The 23,459-nt window shown below is 35.7% G+C and overlaps 1 protein-coding gene across 12 annotated transcripts in view; it reads left to right on the top strand.

The window, feature by feature from the left end:
• Positions 1-23,459, top strand: part of LOC122408384 (calcium/calmodulin-dependent 3',5'-cyclic nucleotide phosphodiesterase 1-like) — an 885,001-nt gene that overhangs the window by 570,165 nt on the left and 291,377 nt on the right. For 10 of the 12 annotated variants that reach the window (XR_006260480.1, XM_043415134.1, XM_043415133.1 and 7 more), the window contains one exon: positions 19,718-19,771. The exons of the other annotated variants lie outside the window; for them this stretch is intronic. Coding sequence is in view for 9 of the 10 variants with exons in the window: in XM_043415134.1 (XP_043271069.1) it covers positions 19,718-19,771 (54 nt within the window). In the remaining variant the exon portion in view is untranslated. The remainder of the gene's footprint in view (positions 1-19,717; positions 19,772-23,459) is intronic. 12 annotated transcript variants of the gene reach the window in all.

The raw sequence follows: 23,459 nt of genomic DNA, 5'->3' as shown, positions 1-23,459 counted from the left end.
CTTCGGAAATAATTATCATTGAAATGAAACGTAGAAAAATCTGTACTGTTTAATGATTCAAGTCCTATGTATCAGAATGGCACCTTCTCCAACACTGAGCAATTAGCCGATAAAGAAGAGTTTTAAAGATATCTAGTTCCAATTTAAGGAGGACATTTTTAACATCATTCTTTATCGCACTATGAAAGTTTTTTTTTAAACTTCCTATATTTTTTTTACGAAAAACTGTCGAAAAAAAGGGCCAAGTTCGACATATTTTGTTCAAACCGTCGCCATTTTGTCAAATTTAGAAAAAAAACCCTCCATAACGCGATAGCAATTTTCCTACAGATCAATAATCTTTTTGAAACATTTTTTTCAGACCAAAATTGCGTCCGTATTCGTGGAAACCGTACGGAACCTTATTTTTCACGTATAATTACAACAATTTATACAAGTTTTTACATAGATAGTTTTCAATTTTATTTATACAAAGAAAACCTTACACTCTTAATCATCAAAGTATTCTCCGTTATTGTCCAACACCTTCTGCCAACGAATCGGTAATTCATGGATCCTCTCACGAAAGAATTCTTGGCTTTTCGACGCGAAGAAATTATCCACCCACTTTTGCACTCCTTCAAATGTTTGAAAGTGTATAACTTGAAGCGCGTTATTCATGGATCTGAAAAGATGATAATCAGTTGGTGCGAGGTCTGAAGAGTATGCCGGATGCCGCAAAACTTCCCAACCAAGAGACATTAAAGTTTGACGGACAGGTTTCGCAATGTGTGGTCTGGCGTTATCATGCAACAATTTCACTGGACGTTGTCCGTGGCCAGTGAATGGATGTCTTTTGTCCAACATTCTACTCAAATAGTTTAGTTGTTGACAATAACGTTCCACTGTAACGGTTTGCTTCGGTTCTAGCAACTCATAATACAAAATTCCCTCCAAATCCTTTTGTACCATCTGGTAACTGTTGGATATGTTACCAAATTATTACCAAAAACTTTCTTTAATGATTCAAAGGTATCTTTCACCTTTTTCCCTTGTTGATATTCATAAAGAAGACAATGGCGAAAATGTTTCTTACTTAGCGACACGGTTAACCTCGTTCTTTTATACGTTTAAAAAATCGTATGAAAATTCTTACAGCGTATTCTTATAGTTTAACTAGAGCGCCACCATACCATAAGAGGGCATGGGAAAATTAAAAGTTTAAATAACTTTTCAACGTATCGAAAAAAAAGTTGCATTATTTTTGCACACTCCCAATAGATAGATAAAATGTATTATGGCACCAGATTTGTCCCTAAAGAAAAAAAAAATAAACATCAAAAATGTGTGCGAAAAAATACAACATTTTTTGATGAAATCAAAAAATAAATAATTAATATCTTTTTAATGCCTTAACCTATGGAGTTCGCAGAGGTCGTGATCGAAAGAAAAAAAAATAAAATTACATCAACTTGCAGGATTATCTGAAATACTGTAACTATTTAATTATTAAAGAAATAAATTTTCAAAGTTATTCAAAATAGCTGAAAAACACTCTCGCTCCTGTAAAGACTCTCTGGAAGCGACTCATCATACATAAATGTACTTATCTCAGAGTCGCTACCGGAACTCTAGATTAGATGAATTTAAAACATATGGCAGCCAGTATAAAATGTTTGCGATTTAAGAAGATTGTCAAATTTAGAGCGACAAGTGATTAGCGATGGCTCTCAAATATTCCAATTTGCCTTGGAATAATGGTTGGTTATATTTTGCCACAATTTTCAACAGCTTTTCGTTGTGATTTTTGCATTTTTTTGAAATTGGAGCTTCTAATATGGCATTACGAATTTGCGAAACATCCATCTCATTTTTCGATTGTTCAATTTTCAAACTTCTGATCAGATGTCATATGAAGGGATTTTTTCTTTTGATAATTTCATTTAATCCTCGATGCTACCCTTCAATATTGTTATTAGTCTGAAGAAGATTGGACTCGCAGGTATCATACTGATTCCAATATTTTATCGCGAAATTTCTGGATCTACGGTTTTCTCTACGATCGATGCGACCGATGTACTGTTCTTCAAAAGAGAAAATGAAACCATCTAGATCAGCATCTGGGTTAAGAACCACCTCTTCAACAAGCCGGTTGAATAAATTTTCCACGTCGTCGGCAGGAATAAAAACAAGCGCAGTAAAATGTTTTATTTTTTGTGCAAATTCCTCATAGTGTCATACCGAATCTTTAAATTATGAGCTAAAATTTTTCGGTACAATGCTTGGTTGAAATGAAAATTACAGAATCTAACTGTAATGTCGGGAAAAATGTCTTTAAAAGCCTGGGCAGCGGGCAGTTCCATATCAATAAGAATCGTTGATAGTTCCCAATTGGGCTTGACATATTTTATAGCTCGCAACATCTCACAATAAAAGAATGTTAATTTCCCAGGAAGCAGGACGAAAATCAATGGGATGGTTCGATCTTGGATTCGTACCTGAATTATGTATAATTGTAAGAACAGTGTAGGACACGCATCAAAAGTACCATCGGCAAACCAATATTCAGCTGCAGTCAACAAGTTTAGATTTTCTTCTGTTCCAAAAATAATTATAATACGATCTTCGACGGCTCCTTTATCATAAATCAGGAAATTTTTTTTTTTTCAGTTTCTCGATATTGAGGAGGTAGGATCAAACTTTCACGACTTGTCGGGATTGAGAAATGATTTTCCACCAAACTATTGTTCCTTAATATTTTTTTCAGAGAACTTGTCGAAGACATTTGCGCGACAACGTTGCCTGGAATTTCCAAAATAGTACGGGAAATAATCTCGTGACTACTTTCCGTTGTTGATTTTGTGCGATTTTTAAGGGCATTGGCAATTTTTTTCTTTCAACACAAAGGCTGCATTACCGCCATGATTATGGACACCCTCACTTACAACATTGTCAGCGTTGGTGGTGACTCGTCCACGACAATGTTTTTCTTGATAGGCAATGCATCGCCAATAAATGTTTCCGCTTGTTTCATGTTTTTATTGCGGTAGTACGAAAAACCATTTAGCAATAATCTATCTTGGCCCTTTTCACTCTTTACAAACTCAAGCGACATTTTATTGTTTCCAAAAGATGTTCTTTGAACTATTTTACGATAGCCACCGTCGTATATGAACGGGTACTAGTCACTAAAAGTTGTGAATAGTGGCACTATTGTACACGCTTGTTTTAAGGTAGTTAAGGTGGTTTTAAAAGGTAGAGAAAAATGATTTCGGTAGTGACAAATGGTAGAAAGCATCGATGAAGAACAAAGACGAATATGAGAGAAGGGGGAATAGGAAAGGAGAAGAGAGAAAAAGAGAGATTGATTGATATTTCTCAGCTACTTGTAATATATTTATTTACGTATTTCTTGAATCGATCTCTTATTTAATCGTAGTAGATAAATAAATACGTAACCTTGTACAATAAATTTCTTTGACATACGCTTGAATTGCACTAGTTGCCTACAATTTTTAGTGTCAACAGGTGACGCATTATACATTTTTATTCCTTCATAAAATAAACTTTTTTACGCACTCCGCGTTTTTCGAAAACGTATCGCCATGCTACCAGTCTGACGTGTGATTCTATCGGTATTCATTCCTACAACTTGCAGTTTGCTTTTTATTTGACTAGGTAGTAAGTTTCTTACAGCTTTGAAAATAAATATACACAGATTGTAGTTCCACCTCTGTCTTGCAGACATGAAGTGTAACACTTGTTGCATGTCATCCACCTTTGTATACCTGTCGCATTGTAATATCACTCTCATCGCCCGATTTTGCGATATCTGCAGTTTATTCAACTCAGTTTCGCCCATACCAGTTGCATATTGCGTTGCACAATATTCGAAATGTGGGGCAATAATTGCTTTATATACTAGTGGTCACTAAATTGTAATTTATTATCAATAATTATTCCCAAGTATTTCATAGTTTCCACTTGTTGCAGTTCGGTGCCATCTAGGCATCGTACTACAATATTCCCTCTCACTTCTTTCGGTATACTCCTGAAAATCATATATTTTGTTTTCGTTGAGTTCATCTTCAATTCATTTCTATTCATCCATTTTTCCACTACACTTATAGCCATATTCATTTTCCTTTCGAGTTCCACACTACTTTCTCTACTCAAATAAATTAAAGTATCATCTGCAAACATTTTGATTGTGCAATCTTCTGGGCATATTACGATTATGTCGTTTATATACAAAATAAACAACATAGGCCCTAATACGGACCCTTGTGGCACCCCATATACCGTATTTATCAGTTTTGACCATTCATCGTTGAACTTTACCTGCTGTGTTCTATTCTGCATATAAGAACGACACCATTCCAGAGCCTTTCCTCTGATTAAATACTGATATAATTTTTCTAATAATATTTCTCTTTCTATAGTCTCAAAAGCTCGCTTTAAATCCATGAAAATAACCCCTACCATGTTGCTCTCACTTATATCTAATTTCCATTCATCCACAACTGTTCGTAGTGCTGTTTCACACGAATAGTGTCTTCTAAATCCTGACTGATGATTTGTTATGGTGTCGTTCGCTTCTAAATAATTTTCGGTCTGTTTTGTTTTTACTACAAGTTCGAGTATCTTCTCATATATCGGCAACATATTAATGGGTCTATACTCACTCGCTTTTTTTGGTTTTTCTATCTTTGGAATCGGTATGATCGTTGAGGTTTTCCAGCTTTCTGGGCAGTGGCCCTTCGTTAGTGAGTCGCTAGTAATATTAACGAATTCATTTTTAATTGCAATAAACCCTATTGTTAAAATCTTACTTGATATTCCCTCATCCGTACCCCTCTTCTTTGGAAGCCCCATGACTATCTTTTCTAGAACCTCTACGCTTACGGTCTCAACATTTTTCATTATACGCTGATCATCTAGACCACCTCTCACTAGTATTCTTCTTCTGGCCGGGCTTCCGATCACGTCGTTCCCAATCGAATCTACAATACTCGTAATACTTTTAACGTAATATTCATTAAATTTATCAGCTGTGTTTTTTCCCGACACTTCTTGCAATATTTAAAAATCTATGTCTTCCGATTCTTTTTTAGCCATATTCTCCCCCCCCCCCCCCCCCGATTATTTCTTTCAGGGTTTTCTATAATTTTGCTCGGTCTTTTTTGTTACAATCTATATTATTTTCATAATATTCTTTTTTCTTTGTTCTAATAAATTTTACTACCGCATTTCTTTCAGTTTTGAACCGGTTCCATTTATTGTCTGTCCCATTATTTATTGCTGCTCTATATACCTCGTCTCTTCTTCCGGCTGCTTCTCTAATTTCATCGGAGAACCATTTCATGCTTTCCCATATGATTGGGATTTTCACTATTCTTTTTGGTATTAATTTGTCCAGTACACTTACTATACTATTGATAAACACCTTTGCCCGTGCATTTATTTCTAAGTCTTGCCTCTGTCGCATTTCATTTTTCAAAAAATGTACAAATTCTTTCTCATTGAGCTTATTGTAGCTTCTCGTTCGAATTTTTCTATGATTATTCTCTTTATTCCTTGTATTCAAAGCAATTTTTATCCACGCATGATTCGTGATTTTTGGTTCATGTACCACCTTTAAATCTATGTTCTTATTACAGAATAACAGATCTATGATTGTTTGGCTATCTTTCGCTATTCTCGTCGGTTCATTGACGTACTGTTTCATTCCTAAGTTTTGCATCATTGTAATTAGTTTTTTCTTGTAAAATGTATCGACACTCATATCTATGTTAAAATCTCCCAATATTACACACTCTTCTTTTATTGTGAGTTCTTCATCAGTTATTTCTTCTAAAAATCTTATAAACTCTGCATCCGATGCACTCGGTGAATGATATACAACCATTGTCATTCCGTTATACAACTGATCTTTAACTTCTACCGCGACGCACCAGCAGTTTGATTCGATTTTACTGATTCTTACCAAATCATGTGTCACGTCCCGCGTGTGATTTCAATATACGCGGTTCGTGACGACGGCCTCCTCCAACAACTGCGCGACTTGACAACGGAGCGTCCTTGAGTGCGACCTTTGTGCGTTGCCTCGTGTCGCCGCTGGCCGAAAGCCCTCGGAATCCGCCCGATCAGCATCGCCTGATCGCGAGTTCGAGGGACCTATCCATGGGAACGACTAAAGTGCTGAGATGCTGAAAACCCCGTCATGACGATCGCTTTCGAGCTCTCGTCGCCGTGGCGAGGATTTTTGTACATCAGTTCCGTTTGATCGCTTTAGACACTCGGTCGTCCCTCGGGATAACTCCGTAGGTTAGCAACTCGCGGCGGTTTAGTAAATCCTGAAAGATCGGTGAAACTGCATAGAGACCGTAAGCCTAACCTTCGATAACAAACGCGAAGTGAGCAACACACTGCCCTTGCCTCGCGGACGTTCTTTTGCCGAGTCTTGCAGACTTTGCGTGCACCCTTTTGTTAAGTTTATTTCTCAATTTGTTATTCTTCATAAAACCAAGTTATTGTGTGCGGAGCGGAACGGGAGAATTGTTCCCGTTCGTGTGATGTAAACCTTTTTGTATCTTTCCTTTTCGCATACTTTTCACATCTATTTCTGTTCTCGTCAAACCTTCTATTTCCATGTCAATAAATCTGATTTCCCGGTTAATAATTATTTGAGCGACCCAATCTCCTGCTTCGGGGCCCGTACGGGATCATATAGGCACCCTTTCGTTATCTCTTAAATTATTTCGATTACTTAATCACTTCAATATTGCAATATTTCGGTTATTCCCATAATTATCCAATTATTTTAATTTCATTTAGACCAAACAGAATATCGACTAAATATTTCACATTTCAAAAATCCTACACTTTGTGTAGGTTGGTGGCAGCGAAAACTAAGTAAATTTCCCAATTACGTTCGTCCCTTCTGGACGTAACACATGTTTAATATTGTTTCTAATAAATAAAATTACACCTTCCGTATTTCTATTTTCTGTATCGCATCTTATTACCTTGTATCCCGGTACACTCCGATATCCACCATTTCTTCAATTATTCGGGTTTTCGACAGCGCAACGATTATGGGTCTTTCCTTCAGGAAAATTTCGTGCTATATTTCATCTTTGTGTACCATGTAACTTTGTGCATTCGTATAACATATTATCCCTTCCTTCTGTAGTTGCTAGTCCACCCACCCTGCTCTTCTTTTTTCTTCTTGCATTGCCCTTTTGTACGTAGGACATTCCCGGTCTAACACAGTATGTTCTTCGTTTATTTTTAAGCCGTATTGTTGATTTTTAAACATACAGTTCACACATCGAGCTTTCACCTGTGTACATTCCTTCGCGTTATGAACTCCTGCGCATTTACTACATTTTTCTTCTCTTGTGCAATTCTTTGCTATATGATAAAAACCCCAGCATTTGTAACATCTCCTCACGTTCACATGATTAAAAACGAGACATTTTTTCCATCCCACATTGAGTTTACCTTTGGCTAGTAACACATTATGTGTTTGCTCATCCACTTCTGTTATGATTGATACATTTATGCCCTCTGGGAAGTCATCTGTAAAATCATGGAAATCAATGGTCGTAAGACTTTAAATCCAAGAAACAAAACGTTGTTAAATAAATGCAGAAGTTGCCGAGTACATCGCACTACGAACAAAAGAATTACAAAAGAAGAAAAATAGGACACAACAAATTACAACCACAAAGAATACAAAGACAAAACATTACAAAAACAAATTGCGACTAAAATAAATTAAGATCATAAAAATTTTAAATAAATTACCCACGGAAAAAAATTATATACCAAAAAATTGAAACAAAAAAAATTTGGCCGTTGTACTTGGCGTTTTTTTTCTAGCTAATATTATCTAATTTACCTGTATCTTATACTCACAAATTCGAAAGTCGAGTAAAACGCCAAGTACAACGGCCAAATTTTTTTTGTTTCAATTTTTTGGTATATAATTTTTTTCCGTGGGTAATTTATTTAAAATTTTTATGATCTTAATTTATTTTAGTCGCAATTTGTTTTTGTAATGTTTTGTCTTTGTATTCTTTGTGGTTGTAATTTGTTGTGTCCTATTTTTCTTCTTTTGTAATTCTTTTGTTCGTAGTGCGATGTACTCGGCAACTTCTGCATTTATTTAACAACGTTTTGTTTCTTGGATTTAAAGTCTTACGACCATTGATTTCCATGATTTTACAGATGACTTCCCAGAGGGCATAAATGTACTTGTCTCTAGTTTTTTTACAGCATTCGTGCTGTGTTGCAGGTTTATTTGACGACTTTTTGTGTACTCGAAATCTGAAATTTTATGGGATACATTGAAAAATTGAAATAATGATCATAAAATTGAAACATCTGATCACCCAATAAAGCAGTTTATATATTCACCTACACCCATCTCTCTCTATATATTTATTTTGACACGCTGAAGCCGAATTCCAAAATACCGTGAAAATAGGTGAAAATTGCGAAAAATGGTCGTTGAGCAAAATTTTGTTGACCTAAATCTAGAATGTTTCTCGTGTTTTTCGAAAGTTCTGATAAACAAGGTTTCAGACAATATTTCGGATTTTTCGATTCTCACAAGTGACCCATGAATCTCATTGTCAGTATCCACTTAAATATTTGAAGCCCCTGGCTCAAGGAATGTCTTGGTATGAATCAGTTGAGATTTCACACAATCTGGACAAGCAATGAGAATTTTTATTATGAGGTCCAAAAGCTTGGAATGAGGCACCCGAGACTTTGTAAAACCATGTTGACCAATTGATTTTGTTCTTCCGAACAGATGTACCAATATTGCGATCGTAGAAAATCACTCCGTATCGGTTTGAAGTTAAAAGTATTATTAGGAAATTGTGCACCCTTTCCACTGCAAAATCTATCGACGTCAAAAAATCGAATTGAAACTTGAATATTACTTCAGAAATCAATTGACTGTAGAATTTTAATTAAAATTGAACATGACGCTAAACGAGTTTATCAGTTGTGCAGTTTATATTCTGTTTTAGGATGTTTTATCAAAAGGTAATGATTAAAAATGATGAATACAACGTTTTTATCACTCCTTCTTTCGGATTAACAAAATGTTTGCCGGTTCGTTTGCCTGTTTTGCTTTTGAACCAGGCAAATTTCCGGGTCCCTTCCTATTATTGTACCGCGAAACAAGACTCTGCAAGACCGGAAACGAAAAAAAAAACACGCATTAGTTTTGCTATGGCTGAATTTTCAAAAACCCAAGATTTCGCGGTGTCGAGGACGAAATGAACGGTGGTGTGAAAATAATATGTCAACTCGAGGAAAATACAAGAAATAATTCCCTGTCCGTCGAGTAAAGCTCGAATGACCGAGGAATGACCTTCCACAAGAAAAGCGAGTATAAAGTGTACGTAACAAGTTCTAATACTTTGGGAATCCATGAGCTTGGTTCGTTACGACAAAGTCTCCAAAACTTCTGTGTGAAATGAAAAATACCACCAGGCGGAACAATCTGACATTGCTCTGACTCGATAGCATACCATGAATAAATGACGAATGAGAAATAGTGAAGCTGCGACAAGCCTTTTCCACATTTATCAGCACTGGGGATCAAGGGACGCGGTAGCGGCTCGTATTGTTACAAGATTCTGCAATCGAAAACATGCAATTACTGTTTTACTTCGGAAAAACGTTTATCAGAAAATCTTTTAATCATAAATGACATTTCAAATGATTTGATTCCATCCAATAGTCGTAAGACTTTTAAAAGTTCTCTTTAAATTCAAGTCAATAATGAACATTTTTCTGCTTACTTGACAACCATAAACTACACGGCAGAACACACAGCACAGGCATTATTAACATTTTTTTATAGAAGTATCCAAAAGTCTGAGAATTTCAAAACCATTGTCACCAGCTTGTACGTATGCAATTACAATCGCAAGATCTCTATCATCATTTTCTTTTCAGACCACCAGAAATTTTCTCAATGCGTCGAGCCCTTGACTAGAATTAAACTTTCTTAGTGTTTTTCCATACAATGGGTTTGCTTCTTCGGTAGATATTTTTGTAGTCCTTGATCTTATTCGTCACTCCTATCTTGGGTTATTTTATTTATATTTTTCAATGGAATCTATCCAATTTTTGATAAAATAGCATAATGAAAATGATAATGATCATCTACATCATCTACAAAATATTCAATTTTGGAGAGCTGATGAAAATTGTCGCCATGACAAAGATGCAGAGGCATGGATTTATTTATTTATTTAAATCTCCTTTAAAATGTAAAAGGATATTTAAAAACCAATTTCTCGTGAATTATTGAATAAAATGTTTTCCATATGATATAACAAATGAAACGAAAATGGAATGTGTAGGGAATTGAAATCTGAGTATATAATCAAACAAATATCGTAGACGAATATAAATTCTTCATTTGTTATTAAATAAAATGTTTTCCATGAGAATTGAATAAAGAATCAAAAATGTAATGTGTTAAATTGAATTATTGTAAAAATAGATATATTCAACAAATATACCCATCTATAATATTCAATTCAATTCTACACATTTCCGTTTGGATTCAATATTTATATCATACACAATACATTTTATTTGAAAATTTATTCCGAACTAGGGTGCATTCCGTGCGATTAAGCGTGTGAATAGTTTTCTTGTAGCGCTGCAGCGCTACTTTTATTGCAACAGCGTCTTCAAGCCCACCAATCTTGAAGCAGTTCAATAAGAATAAACAGGAGTACAGGGGGATGGCTCCATAGTTTTCGATGTCCAGGTATATTTCTCAAGAGTTTTTGATGTCTAGGTATATTTCTCTACAGCTTTCGATGGCGAGGTCAACGGCTCCATAGTTTTCGATATTTAGGTCGCTGTAGTTTATGGGGTCGAGAACAATCTCTCAATGATTACCATGTTAACACTGTTATTGTCATTGTTTTTCGATGTTTGAGAGGACGTTTCCATGTTTCATTATCTTTTTCATCTCGTATCATGTTTCATTAGGTTCCAGTATCTAGATTGACAGTTTCATGTTTATCAGTGTCCGGTGATACTTATTCACGATATTCTGGGATCTTGAAATCTCCCCTCTTATTGAAGACCATGGAGTCTTCGATCAGGATATCGATAACCATGATGAAATATATCCAGACATCGCAAACCATTGAGTCATCGACCTCGACATCGAAAGCTACGGGGAAAATACCTAGACATCAAAAACTGTGGAGCCGTCGACCTGGACATCGAAAACTATAGAGCTATCGACCCAAACTTTGAAAACCATGGATCCATCAACCTAGACATCGCAAACCGTAGAGAAACATAGCTAGACATGGAAAATTATGGAACTGTCGACCGGGATAGCGAAAACTATGGAGAACTATACCTGGACATGAAAAACCATGGAGAAATATGCCTAGGCATCGAAAAACATGGAGAAGTATACCTAGACATTAATAACTATAGCGCCGACGACCTGGATAACGGAAACAGTGGAAAAAAATATACCTAGACATTGAAAACCATGAAGAAATATATCTGGACATCGAAAACTATGGAGGCGCCGACTTAAATCTCGAAAATCCTGCAGTCGTCGACCTAGATATCGAAAACTATGGAGCCGTCGATCTGGACATCAAAAACCATGGAACCGTCGACCTAGACATAAAAAACCATGGAGCCTTCGACCTAGACATCGAAAACCATAGAGCTGTCGACCTAGACATCAAAAGCCGTTAAGAAATATACCTAGGGTCGAAATCTATGAAGCCGTCGATGTGAATGGCAACGACTATCATGAATCATACCTAGACATCGAAAACCATGAAGAAATATACCTAGACATCGAAAACTATGGAGAAATATACGTAGACATCGAAGACTATGGACAAATATACCTGGACATCGAAAACCATGAGGAAATATACCTAGACATCGGAAACTACGGACCCATCGACCTAGACATCGAAATTCTTGGAGCCGTCGACCTAGACATTGAGAATCGTGGAGAAATATACTTAGACATCGAAAACCATGGAGAAATATACCTAGACTTCGAAAATCTGGGAGAAATCTATCTAGACATCGAAAACCATGGAGCTGTCGACCTAGACTTCGAAAACCTGGGAGAAATCTATCTAGACATCGAAAACCATGGAGCCGTCGACCTAGAAATCGAAAACTATCAAGCCACCTACGAGAGATGGATTTTGCTTGTGCCCTTGGTGAAAAGGGGTCGAGATCGTTTCTCTACTGCGTATGCACCGACACATTATTCTAACCTCGTACGATGACGCGCGTAATTATTTTTTTCCTGCAAGTTTTGCTCATACAAAAAATAAAGAATGTAGGAATGTACATTTGGCGCATTCTTCACTTAAATACACTCCAATGCTTATCATCAACGATAAACACGAGTAAAAAAAAGCCCAATCCAACGATTTACTCGATAGCATCATACCTACTAAAAGAACATTAAACGATAGCATCCCACCGACTAAAAGAACATTAAAAAAAAGATTCGGCCACAATACGTGACTCAGATTTCTTGGTAAAACGAACATGTGGTATCCTTTAATCTCTGAATGATTCGATAACATTTCGTGAAATTGACAGCTTAAATTTTGAATACAACGGGGAACTGTCACTTTCCAAATTTTTGAAGCATGAACAGATTCATGGAAATATATAGGTATACAATTTGTATTATGACACCAGAAAAAATATATAGATATATAAAATGTATTATGGCACCAGATTTGTCACTAAAGAAAAAACAAATAAACATCAAAAATGTGTGCGAAAAAATGCAACATTTTTTGATGAAATTAAAAAATAAATAATTAATATCTTTTCAATGCGTTAAGCTACAGAGTTCGTAGAGGTCGCGATCGAAAGATAAAAAAAAAATAAAAAATACGTCATCTTGCAGGATTCTTTGGAATACTGTAATTATTCAGTTATTAAAGAAATAAATTTTGAGTGTTATCGAAAACAGCTGAAAAACACTCTCGCTCCGGTAAAGACTCTCTGGAAGCGACTCGTCATACATAAATGTACTTGTCTCAGAGTCGCTACCGCGACTCTAGATCCTTCACTCCTGTCACGATCTCTCCCTTTTCTCGCTTTGTTTATTACCTGTCCTTTTCTTCCAGAAATCCTTTTGACAATTTGAATTTCATATCCTTCGAGCGACTCAGCTCCATTCTGCATCTTGATTGTATCAAGAAGTTGATCATCTTTCAGTTGCTCGTCAATATTTATAATCTTCAATTTTGGTTTCGTCTGTGTTGATTCTTTCATTTTGAAATCCTCGCCCATTTTATCCTGCATCGTTGCTTTCAGAGTTTCGATTTCTTCTCGTGTATCACAACCCAGAATCATCGTTCCATGGTTGCCTTTTTTCAACCTTGTCACACCCACAGCCATATTCTTGACATCCACTCGTTCCTTTATCGCTTTTTTTGTAGCCTCACTTTCTTGTTGTTTGTTAGGTTTAATAATTTTAACCTTTTCTTTCTGCTGTTTTTTGACAACCTGGCTGTATGATGCCGTTGGTACTGTTGCGGGCTGCTCCGTCTCTTGCTTTAGTAATTTTTTAAACTCCTCTATCACATATTGCATTTCTTCGTGTACTATTTCCGTGATAATTTCCCTAATTTCGTTCTTACATGCCATCTCATCCTTAATTTCTTTCATAGTCGTAATTATCCAATCAATTTTCACTCTAGCCGCTGATGGTATATCACCACTGCTACCTCTCATCGATGATGGTCTATCTCGACTATTTTTCCGTTCCATTGTTGACGTTGTTACCTTCCTCTGAATAATTTGCTCAAATGGTCCCGGGGACCGCACTACTTCTTTCTGTTCATTTAGCACTTTATGCTTAAACATACATCCCGGATAAAAGAATCGTTTCACGCAGGGCTTGCACTGCAACACATTTGTTGAGATATATTTTTTACACGCACAACACTTAAATTCATCAAAATTCGCCACCTCTACTATAGATGAGTCATTGACAGTCATAACGGTAAGAAATATCGCCTATATCACAACACATAAAGTTAAGGACCGCAACGTGTATTACACACGCCCGGGGTTCAACGTTCTTAGCAACCACGTTGCACTTTTGGTCACTGCTCGGTACCTCGCAATTAATGGCGAGTACGTGTCTTTAATTATCACCGATCAAAATTACGAAGAATAAAAATCGATTTTAACTCATAAAATCAAGATGTTTTCACAAAATTTGCACTATTATGACTCTCTAATAATATACAACTTTTTAGCTGTTTTCTAGAAATTCTTGACCGGTTTTACCCATGGAAAAATCGATTTTTCTACGCAGCAACTTTAAACACGTCCGCACTCCCCCGAAGAGAGGATAAGAGAGATTGATTGATTGATAATTTTATTTCCGCTCAAGCACGCTAATGGGTGCAAAGCAAATAGAAAATGTACGCAGATTACAAAATTTGTGCAAAGTGAACAAATGAAAAAGTAGAATATACTGGTCATGACTAAGCGAGTTAAAACTAAATTAAACTAAATTATAACTGGGAGTATGAGAATGCGCAAGTAACAAAGAGAAAGCTAAATGAAGAAAAGAATAATAAAGCGCAGGAGAAGATAGAATGAAGTAACATAAGTATGGTAAACTGAGAATAAGAGCTAAGAACGAGGTGGGGAATACCGTTTGGAGTATTGCGAACAATTATATATACAAGAGAAACACAACAAGAATAGAGACAGAGTACAATAGACGATGGCAATCATCGCGGGATGAGATCGTTAGCCCCTAATTTCGAGATTTATTAAATAAGTGTGAAGCTCTGTTTTGAACCGCGATAACGTGGGTAGAGCTTTGAGCTGGGGGGGGGGGGGGGGGGGGCGATTGCCAGAGATATGCTGCAGAAAGATGAAACGAGTTATGGAGAGCGGATGTGCAATGGAGAGGAATGTGGAAAGCAGTGGTAGAGGGGTCATTAGTTCTAGCGGAGCGTCTGACGCTCTGATCGACCGTTGAAAAGAGGTAAATAAGATACAATGCTGCATCGACGATTTGAGGAAAATCTTTTAGAGCGTCGTTGATGTTTTTGATCATTTGCCTCTGTTCATCAGCAAACAGTGAAAATTCGTTGGGAACAGTGTTGGCGTTTTCGTTGGCTTGCCGTTGTTCAGAGACGAAATCTGCGAAATTGGCTTCTGAAGATTTGAGCATAGATCGACGCTGCTTACGAAAAGTAGCATGTTTCAGATTTCTAACGAAAACAAGCATGTTCCATATTACTACGAAAACTAGCATGTTTCGATTTTCACCACGAAAACTATCATATTTCGGTGTTCACTGCGAAAACTAACACATTTCGTTATTCACTGAGAAAACTAACACGTTTCGGTTTTCACTACAAAAACTAACAGATTTTCGATATTTACGGTGAAAACTATAGCATATTTCGGCTTTCACCTCGAAAACTTGCACGTTTCGATAACACTGGTATTGTTTCCAATTTTTTCTGCATACTTTTTTTGATCATATTGCAATTTTTTTGAAGAATTTTTTTTTTACTGTAAATTAATGGAATATTTTTTGCTTGCAATTTTATAGTTTCATAAATTTATTGAATTTAGTAGTAGTATTATATATTGAATATTAGTATTATGTATTGAATGTAGTAGTAATAGTAGTATTATGTAGTTTTATATATTTTGGTGGTTGAATTCTCGCTGGCCGGGTTTATGAGAAAGCAGAAACAGTTTCAGTATATAAACAACAATGACAACTTTTTTCTTTTTTGCTACTTTCCCAAAATCTCATATATTTCGAGGTACGCCAACCAATTATTTTAACGATTATTTCCACTGTACATATACTTTTAGTAAGGAATGTACAACTTTGCCAAAATTTTACGCTGGTACTATTTTTCGACGAAACTCAAAAGGCTTGTTTGCAGTCCAAGAAGATATCCATCTAGCACAAACATTAGGATCATATGCCTACGCTTCTATTTTTCCACCAAAGTTAAAAAAAGTAGAAACATTTTTATCTGTACATGAGTATGGTACCTATGAATTTAGGTGCATTTTACAAGCTTTCTATGATCACCGAAAAAGTGGTTGTGGCAACTTGCCCCCCCCCCCCCCCCCCCCCCCGCCCCTGCCAAACCCCCACGATCCAGGTCAATACGAATTGTATACGTTCCTAAAATTATTAAATTCGTAATGTCGATGCAGGGCAATCAAATTGAACGAAATGCAGAGAGAAATTTTGAAATAGCGAATAAAGAGGAAAATCGAGTGGAGCAGATTTACCCTTTCGCAGTCTTGTGATGACTTTAACATGCCAGAAAATCTTGACTCGAAACTATTATAATATTTTGAATCAGATAAACATGTAAAACAGAAAGAAACTACCCACAGTACGAGAATTTAAACAAAAGGTATTTCGCCCCGTTAAGATTACCATTTTGCAAAAATGTGAAAACACGGAAACTTTATTTTCATGTTTTTATCGAAATAGAACCCGTTTCATTGCATAATTTCATTCCTTTTCATTGTGACTTGAGAAATATAAGAATGTAAAGGTAGTTTACCCTCTGTTTTTTTTTCGTACACATGGTGAACTTTTTATAACTTTAGATAAGAAACATTTTGGTTTTGGTTTTATCGAAATCGGTTGAGTGCTTGTTAGTGAAACTGCAAAATCACCCCTTGACATGCGTTACTTTTCGGGTGGTTTTACCCCTTATAACCGTTTTTCCGCCGATAAAAAAAAATACGGGTTTCATACTTCCCAGTTCTCTTTCACATATAGCAGTTTCAAGAAAATCGGAGAGGAACACTAAAGTGATATTTAAATATTTTTACGTATTATAAAAGGAAACGATCATTTTTTTATTTATCACCAATGATTAACATCGTTGAAAATTTCAATTCAGAATCGAATTCTCCAACGGTAGAAAAACCGCTGGGTTCTCGCTTCAACGAGTGGTTGAATAAAGTAGTAATTTTTATTTGTTATAGAAAAAACCATCATTTTTCCACCACTGAGCTGTTGAAATAGACCAACAATGATTATTACTTATAAAATGAGCGAAAGTTTTTACATTCATCTCTAACGATTTCCGTCGTTGAAAATTTCGATTTATAATCGAATTCTCCAACGGTATAAAAATTGCTGGGCTCTCGCTTCGGTAAGCGGTCGAAATGAACAAACAATTTTCTCTATTTGTAAGAAATACAATCGTTTTTTATTTATTTACAATAATTTTCATTATGGACCATTTTGATTTGAACTCAAACTCTCCAGCGGTAAAAAAACCATCGCTGGGTTCACACTCCAAAAAGCGATTCCAATATGATACCAATTTTCATTGTTTTTCATATACAAGAATCATTCCCATTGTCAATCACTTCAATGCGAGCTGAACTGTAACATTGAAATCGATCGAATCGAATTGGTCGATTTTTTTCAGATTTTTACCTCACTACGAAAGATTTCAAATGGGTACCAAAACTTTTCTTGGCTGACAATGAGATTGTACGGGCGATGCATCCTTAAAACTTTCCATTTGTTCTTTATAAAACTCCCAAAAAGATTATTATAACATCTCTAAATATCAGATCGATAATTTGAGGAATACTCCAGTTTTCGCGATGATATCCGAAACATGCTTGCTTTTGCAGTGAAAGCCGAAACATGTTAGTTTTCGTAGTGAAAGCCGTAACATGCTACTTTTCGTGGTGAAATTGAAAACGTACTAATTTTCGCTGTGAAATTGAAAACGTGTTAGTTTTCGTGGCGAAAACCTGAACATTATAGTTTTCGTAAGAAATTTGAATCGTGCTAGTTTTCGTAAGCAGCATCGAGATAGGATCGATTCCAAAGTTTAGATAATTCTCGACCCTTTTTGTTTTATAATATTTCTTTGTTAAGTTGAATCTATGTTTTGTTGTTTTGCAAAAACCTTAGTAAGAAAAAAGTGTTTTTAACCAGTGTTCTGGAAAGTTCAGACATTAAGAACACCTTTGCTGGCGATAACATAGTCGTTATTTCAGTGCAGCAACAATAACGAAAATCGATTTGAAGGAAAAAAAACGTTAAAAAGTCTCGACTTTGCAATTCAAAACGCAAAACTAATGGAGATTTTGGTTTAATTCTACAAAATAAATGCCAAATTCTAAAAGAGTACCCTCAAAAACCATCTATACCAAATTTTGGAGAATTTTTCTTTTGTTCCTCAGTCAAAACTGTGTACTTGAAATTGTGTGTCCTAAATTGTTATTTTACGCATTAATGGGTTAGTATGGTGATACTATACAACATTTTGTGGGTAGGAGTTTCAGAAATTTTTTCCATGTAGCAACATGCTTGTAAAGTAATTTCTGAAAATGTCAAGATTTTCCAATCGTGATCCCATCCACAGTAAAACCGTGACCACTGATGCAGAAAAATTCGATGTATTTTAAATGGAAAACTTCAACCCCCATAGTCGAGGGTTAACGATTGTTTTAAAAATCTGAAAAAATTACAGCATTACTTTTTATGTAATTCGAATCGATTGAGGGGACGGAAAGGGTAATATAAATTTTGACCCCACATAACAACCACCCTAATATGCACATCTAATACAGCGATTGCCCTCTCTTCGCCGCCGCCAGCCTTCTTCTCTCGCTGCCACTGCCGCTTCTCACCGCGCGATATATCGTCTACCCCCCCCCCCCCCTCCCCCTCTACGCAGCCGTAGCGTTTTTACGCGACAGAAACATCCTAATACCCCCCGGCTATATAGAAGTTTCATTTCAATAATCACACATTATGGTCCCTTTGATTCTGGACATCTTATGTCTGGACAATATTTTTTTATCTTCAAAAATATAAAAAGTATTTCGAGGGCTAATAGTTACTGCCCCATCCTCTATAGGTCGATCCGAGATTCCCTGTAGTTTTAGAATGCCATTGTTGTTGAATTGTACAATTCGCGCTCGAGCTTCAATTTTTGTTAAATTGTGACAGTTCCCGGATTTTTTTCAATACATTGCAGGCTAGATTTACAGTACTATGATGCAATAATCATTATCATAAAGGTAATTTTGTAGAAAATAGCATACGAGTTCGTTGAATCAAAAGACTTCAAAGACAGGTAGGCAGGATCGTTCAACTTCTCAATGGAGTAATCCACTGCAATCGATGTGCAAAATAATGAAAATAATAAAATATAACGATCTGCTATGAAAAATTGATTTCGAAATTATAGGTGAAGTAGGTATTCCAATTCTCCATAGAAAAATACAAATTGTAGCTGTGATCAAGTGAAAGAAAAACAAATTTGATATTTGCAAGTAAGGAGAAGTCGCCTGACTGAGTATAGATATGTTGCGCGTCTTGCTTTGATCGTTTGAAAACTATATTTTCAATACCCGTAATCAATTCGCTGTTGCATCTCTGGATATAATATATGTTATATTAAAATTGGTAAATATTTTGAAACTGTGTTTATTGAAGCATATCTGGAAACACTCAATTCTTTTTGTTGTTTCAATGGCGTACGTTTATAATAATCCTCACTCGATCATCTGCTTCATTTTAGTAGATATATGATACACAAAGAATATAAAAAAAAAATTCTAATTTAATCATTTTTGTTCTAGTTCGATGTGTGATGTAAGTGTGATGTATTTTTTGATGTTCCAATTGTAGAAAAGCCGACCACTTGAAGAAAGCAGCCACCTGTCAGCCGAGCGTACGTCGTAGGTTTGTTCAATATAAATGAATATAAACATATTGGCATAACATATATCCCATTTTAATTACATATACATTTTATTTACTTTTTCGCATGGTACGATATAATTCTTTGATCAACTTGGACAACATTCACATATAGATCCTCCTAGACCAGTTAAGATTTTTTTTGTAGTTCCAATAATTTCTAAGCTGTTTTTTATGTGACTAGATTGTCGTGGTACGTTTTTAATAAGTTTTCTGGTCCAAAATATGAATGCGATCGACAAACTTGGTATCAACCCGAAATATGCAATGATTATGGTTGAAGTGTTCAACTTTGATCCTTTTTAACACCATTCAAATAAAGACTTGATCCTCGTACTTTCATGTACATTCTTTCTTGTGAGATCGGTAACAAAAATTTCGCAAGCTCTATTTCTAATCGGTCGTTAATTTCGTTGTTGATACAATAAAATGTATACGTTGTACATGACCATACAGCTAAGTTCAACACAGCGTTCTGTAGAAAAATTTCTGAAAGCTTGTTTAATAGAATTTGTTCGGTCGATTGCCTAGCACTGAAAGATCTCAGTTTTATCCGACACCATAAAAAACACTAACGTATCAGATCTTATATTAATTTCACACCTTTACTTTTACTTTATGAAAAAAACTGAACATGAAAAAAACTTCGCACCCAGATTTATGTTCAGCATGAGAATAACTGTAACGACGATCCAATGGAATCGAGCTCCGAAATCTATATCCATTACACCCAGAATAAAAATTAAGTCGGTTTAACTAGGATCCCGCATGGTCAAATAACTCTTTTCTTTGATCCATATTCGATTGCAATCATATATTTCACTTTCGATAATTATTCTTTTCGATTCGCATATTTTATCGTTAGAGATCATTACAAAAACCTATACGTGCAATTTTGAATTAAAAATAGATTTCACAAATTCAACGAGCATGTCATTGAACCGTAAACAGTTTTTTATTTAATTTCGAAAATATTCCATATTTTGGCTATTTCATGATATTGCCATGAGTCTTCACCAACCCTGGATGGCTAAAAGAAATAACCATAGCCGATTTGTTCTTAAACGCGGTCAGTATTGAGTATGTGTTTTTTTTTTCTATTGGTTTCCGCAATTTATGCTGTCACACGTTTTTCTGCAAAACTATTTGAATTAATGTTCGCTCTTGATATTCTCTGGATAACAATCTCTAAGATCTTATTAGACAAATTTTATTCGAAATTATTGAGAATGAAGTCAAACGAGGTTTAAAAATTTGATAATATAATGACGAATGAGTATTAAAATAATTCATAATTACAACTAGATTTATTATATCGAAATATTTTCAGTAGGAAGCAAAGTTTTCGTAAAATATAATTCAATCTAGATATAGTAGATAAAATTATTATCAATAGATGTTTCGATAACAGAATCGCAGCAATGAAAATTAAAGTGTGATTCTCGACTTTTGCGTTAACTGCCGTGAGATGGAAGATACAGAAATACATTTTAGCTCGATCGCTTACGAAAAAATTTAGTAACGTGAAGGACTATGTCTTTAACATATTTTCAGACGCCTGTCACCGGCGTCAACCGCGCCTCTGTTGATAAGCGGTGGCCATTCTGGCGGGCGATACAAAGGCTCGAAACAAGCTATGGTGTTACGTCTACAAGGGACGAACAGTAAAAGGGAATTTAAAATGCGATAAAATAAAATAATAAATATTTGGATAATAAGATAAAATGAGAAAGAGAGAAAGAGAGAAAGATTGATTGATTGATAGATTGATATATTTATGTCCTAGCATAGCTTTGGGGCACAGGGTACAAAGAATACAATAGCATAATGTAGAAAAGTAATATAAGAATAAGTGTAACAAGTAAATATTAAATAGAAAGAATTTTTTTTTTTAATAACAATGATCAAATTGTGCACATAATAGCCAAGTAAAGTAAATATCAACAATAACTAGGTCTATAAGTAATAATAGCCTTGCATAAACTATAGTGATCGAATAACAAAATAATCTAGGTAGAAGCGAGGTACAAACGTGGTACAAACGAGGAGGTAACTAGAGAAATAAACTAGACAACAGCCAAACAAGATAGAACTAAATAAGCAATTCTGTAGAAAATGCGTAAGAAGATAATTAAAAATATAATTAAGCAACAGTAAAAATAAAAGTAAAATCGCCAAAAACCAGCGAACTGCAAACTATAGAGACCTAAGAGACCTAGAAGGCCTAGAAAAAGAAAGAAAAATAGAAAATATTGCATCACAAATCAGAATCGAAAAGAAACTTGAAGAGTCTTGATTTGAAGGAGGAGAGGGTATCCGAAGAGGTGACAGAGGGTGGTAGGGAGTGCCAAAAGTACGCACCCGAGAGGGCAAAAGAATTTTGAAGAGTGGTCGTACGTAAGTGAGGGATCATGAAAGAAAAAGGTAGAGTGCGACGGATTGGGCGTAACGGAGGAGACACGCATGGGAAGAGTTCGCTCAAATAGTCAGGAGCAGAGCCATTAATTACTTGGAACATGCTAATACCTAAAAAATAGCTTCGGCGTAATCGTAAGCTAATCCAACCAAGTTCATGTCTATAAGGGGTGATGGGAGTATCGCGTCGAAGGTCAAAAATAAAACGGATAGCACAGTTAAGGGCACGCTGAAGGACAGTATTTTGCTTATCAGTTATGTTATTGAAAACTAGACAGCAGTAGTCAATAATAGGAAAGATTAAAGTGGTGACCAATGTAGTGCGAAGGTTAAGTGGTAAAGCAGCTTTATGATATTTTAACTTATAGAGAACAAAGTGAATACGTTTTGAAAGTGACATGATATGTTTATTCCACGAAAGATTGGAAGTCATAGGTTGCGGACTTAATTGACAAAGGGGATTGATTGGCCATCAATAGAAATTGGTGTAAACATTGCAAGGTTAATACGGTTAATATATTTTATAAATTTCAGAAACGTATCGCTGTATTACCATTCTGTTATGTAATTCTATTAGCATTCTTTCCAACAGTTACATATTGCACCTGCCGTGTGTCATTCACCTTCGTATATCTGATGACTCTTGTCACCCGATTTTGCACTATCTGCAGTTTATTCACCACATTTACACTCATACCATTTGCAGCGTTACACTATATTCGAAACTACCATACATATACTATTCAGACAACCTTCTTTCATTCTTTTCAATAAATAATTTAATCGATTTTTAATTTATTCACAATGGTCACCAAATCATATTTTTAAACTATGGCTCATAAGAATTTTGCTTCTATATTGTCTTTCTACGCGCTGTTTCGACTTTCTGTGCCCGGCAAATTGCAATTTTGTCTTCCCCTGCAATGTATGTTGCCTACGACGCTCTCGCGAATTACTTTAGGGTTACCTAGCGTCATTACCTTGCCTATGTTGCCTACGACGCTCTCGCGAATTACTTTAGGGTTACCTAACGTCATTACCTTGCCTATGTTGCCTACGACGCTCTCGCGAATTATTTTAGGGTTACCTAGCGTCATTACCTTGCCTATGTTGCCTACGACGCTCTCGCGAATTATTTTAGGGTTACCTAGCGTCATTACCTTGCCTATGTTGCCTACGACGCTCTCGCGAATTATTTTAGGGTTACCTAGTGTCGATTACCGGCCGAACCGCGTGCGTGATCGGCGATTACCTA

Source organism: Venturia canescens, chromosome 3 (genome assembly GCF_019457755.1).
Source record: "Venturia canescens isolate UGA chromosome 3, ASM1945775v1, whole genome shotgun sequence".
Lineage (NCBI taxonomy): Eukaryota > Metazoa > Arthropoda > Insecta > Hymenoptera > Ichneumonidae > Venturia > Venturia canescens.
Note: the sequence above shows the minus strand (reverse complement) of the source record. Positions and strands in the feature narration are given on the sequence as shown.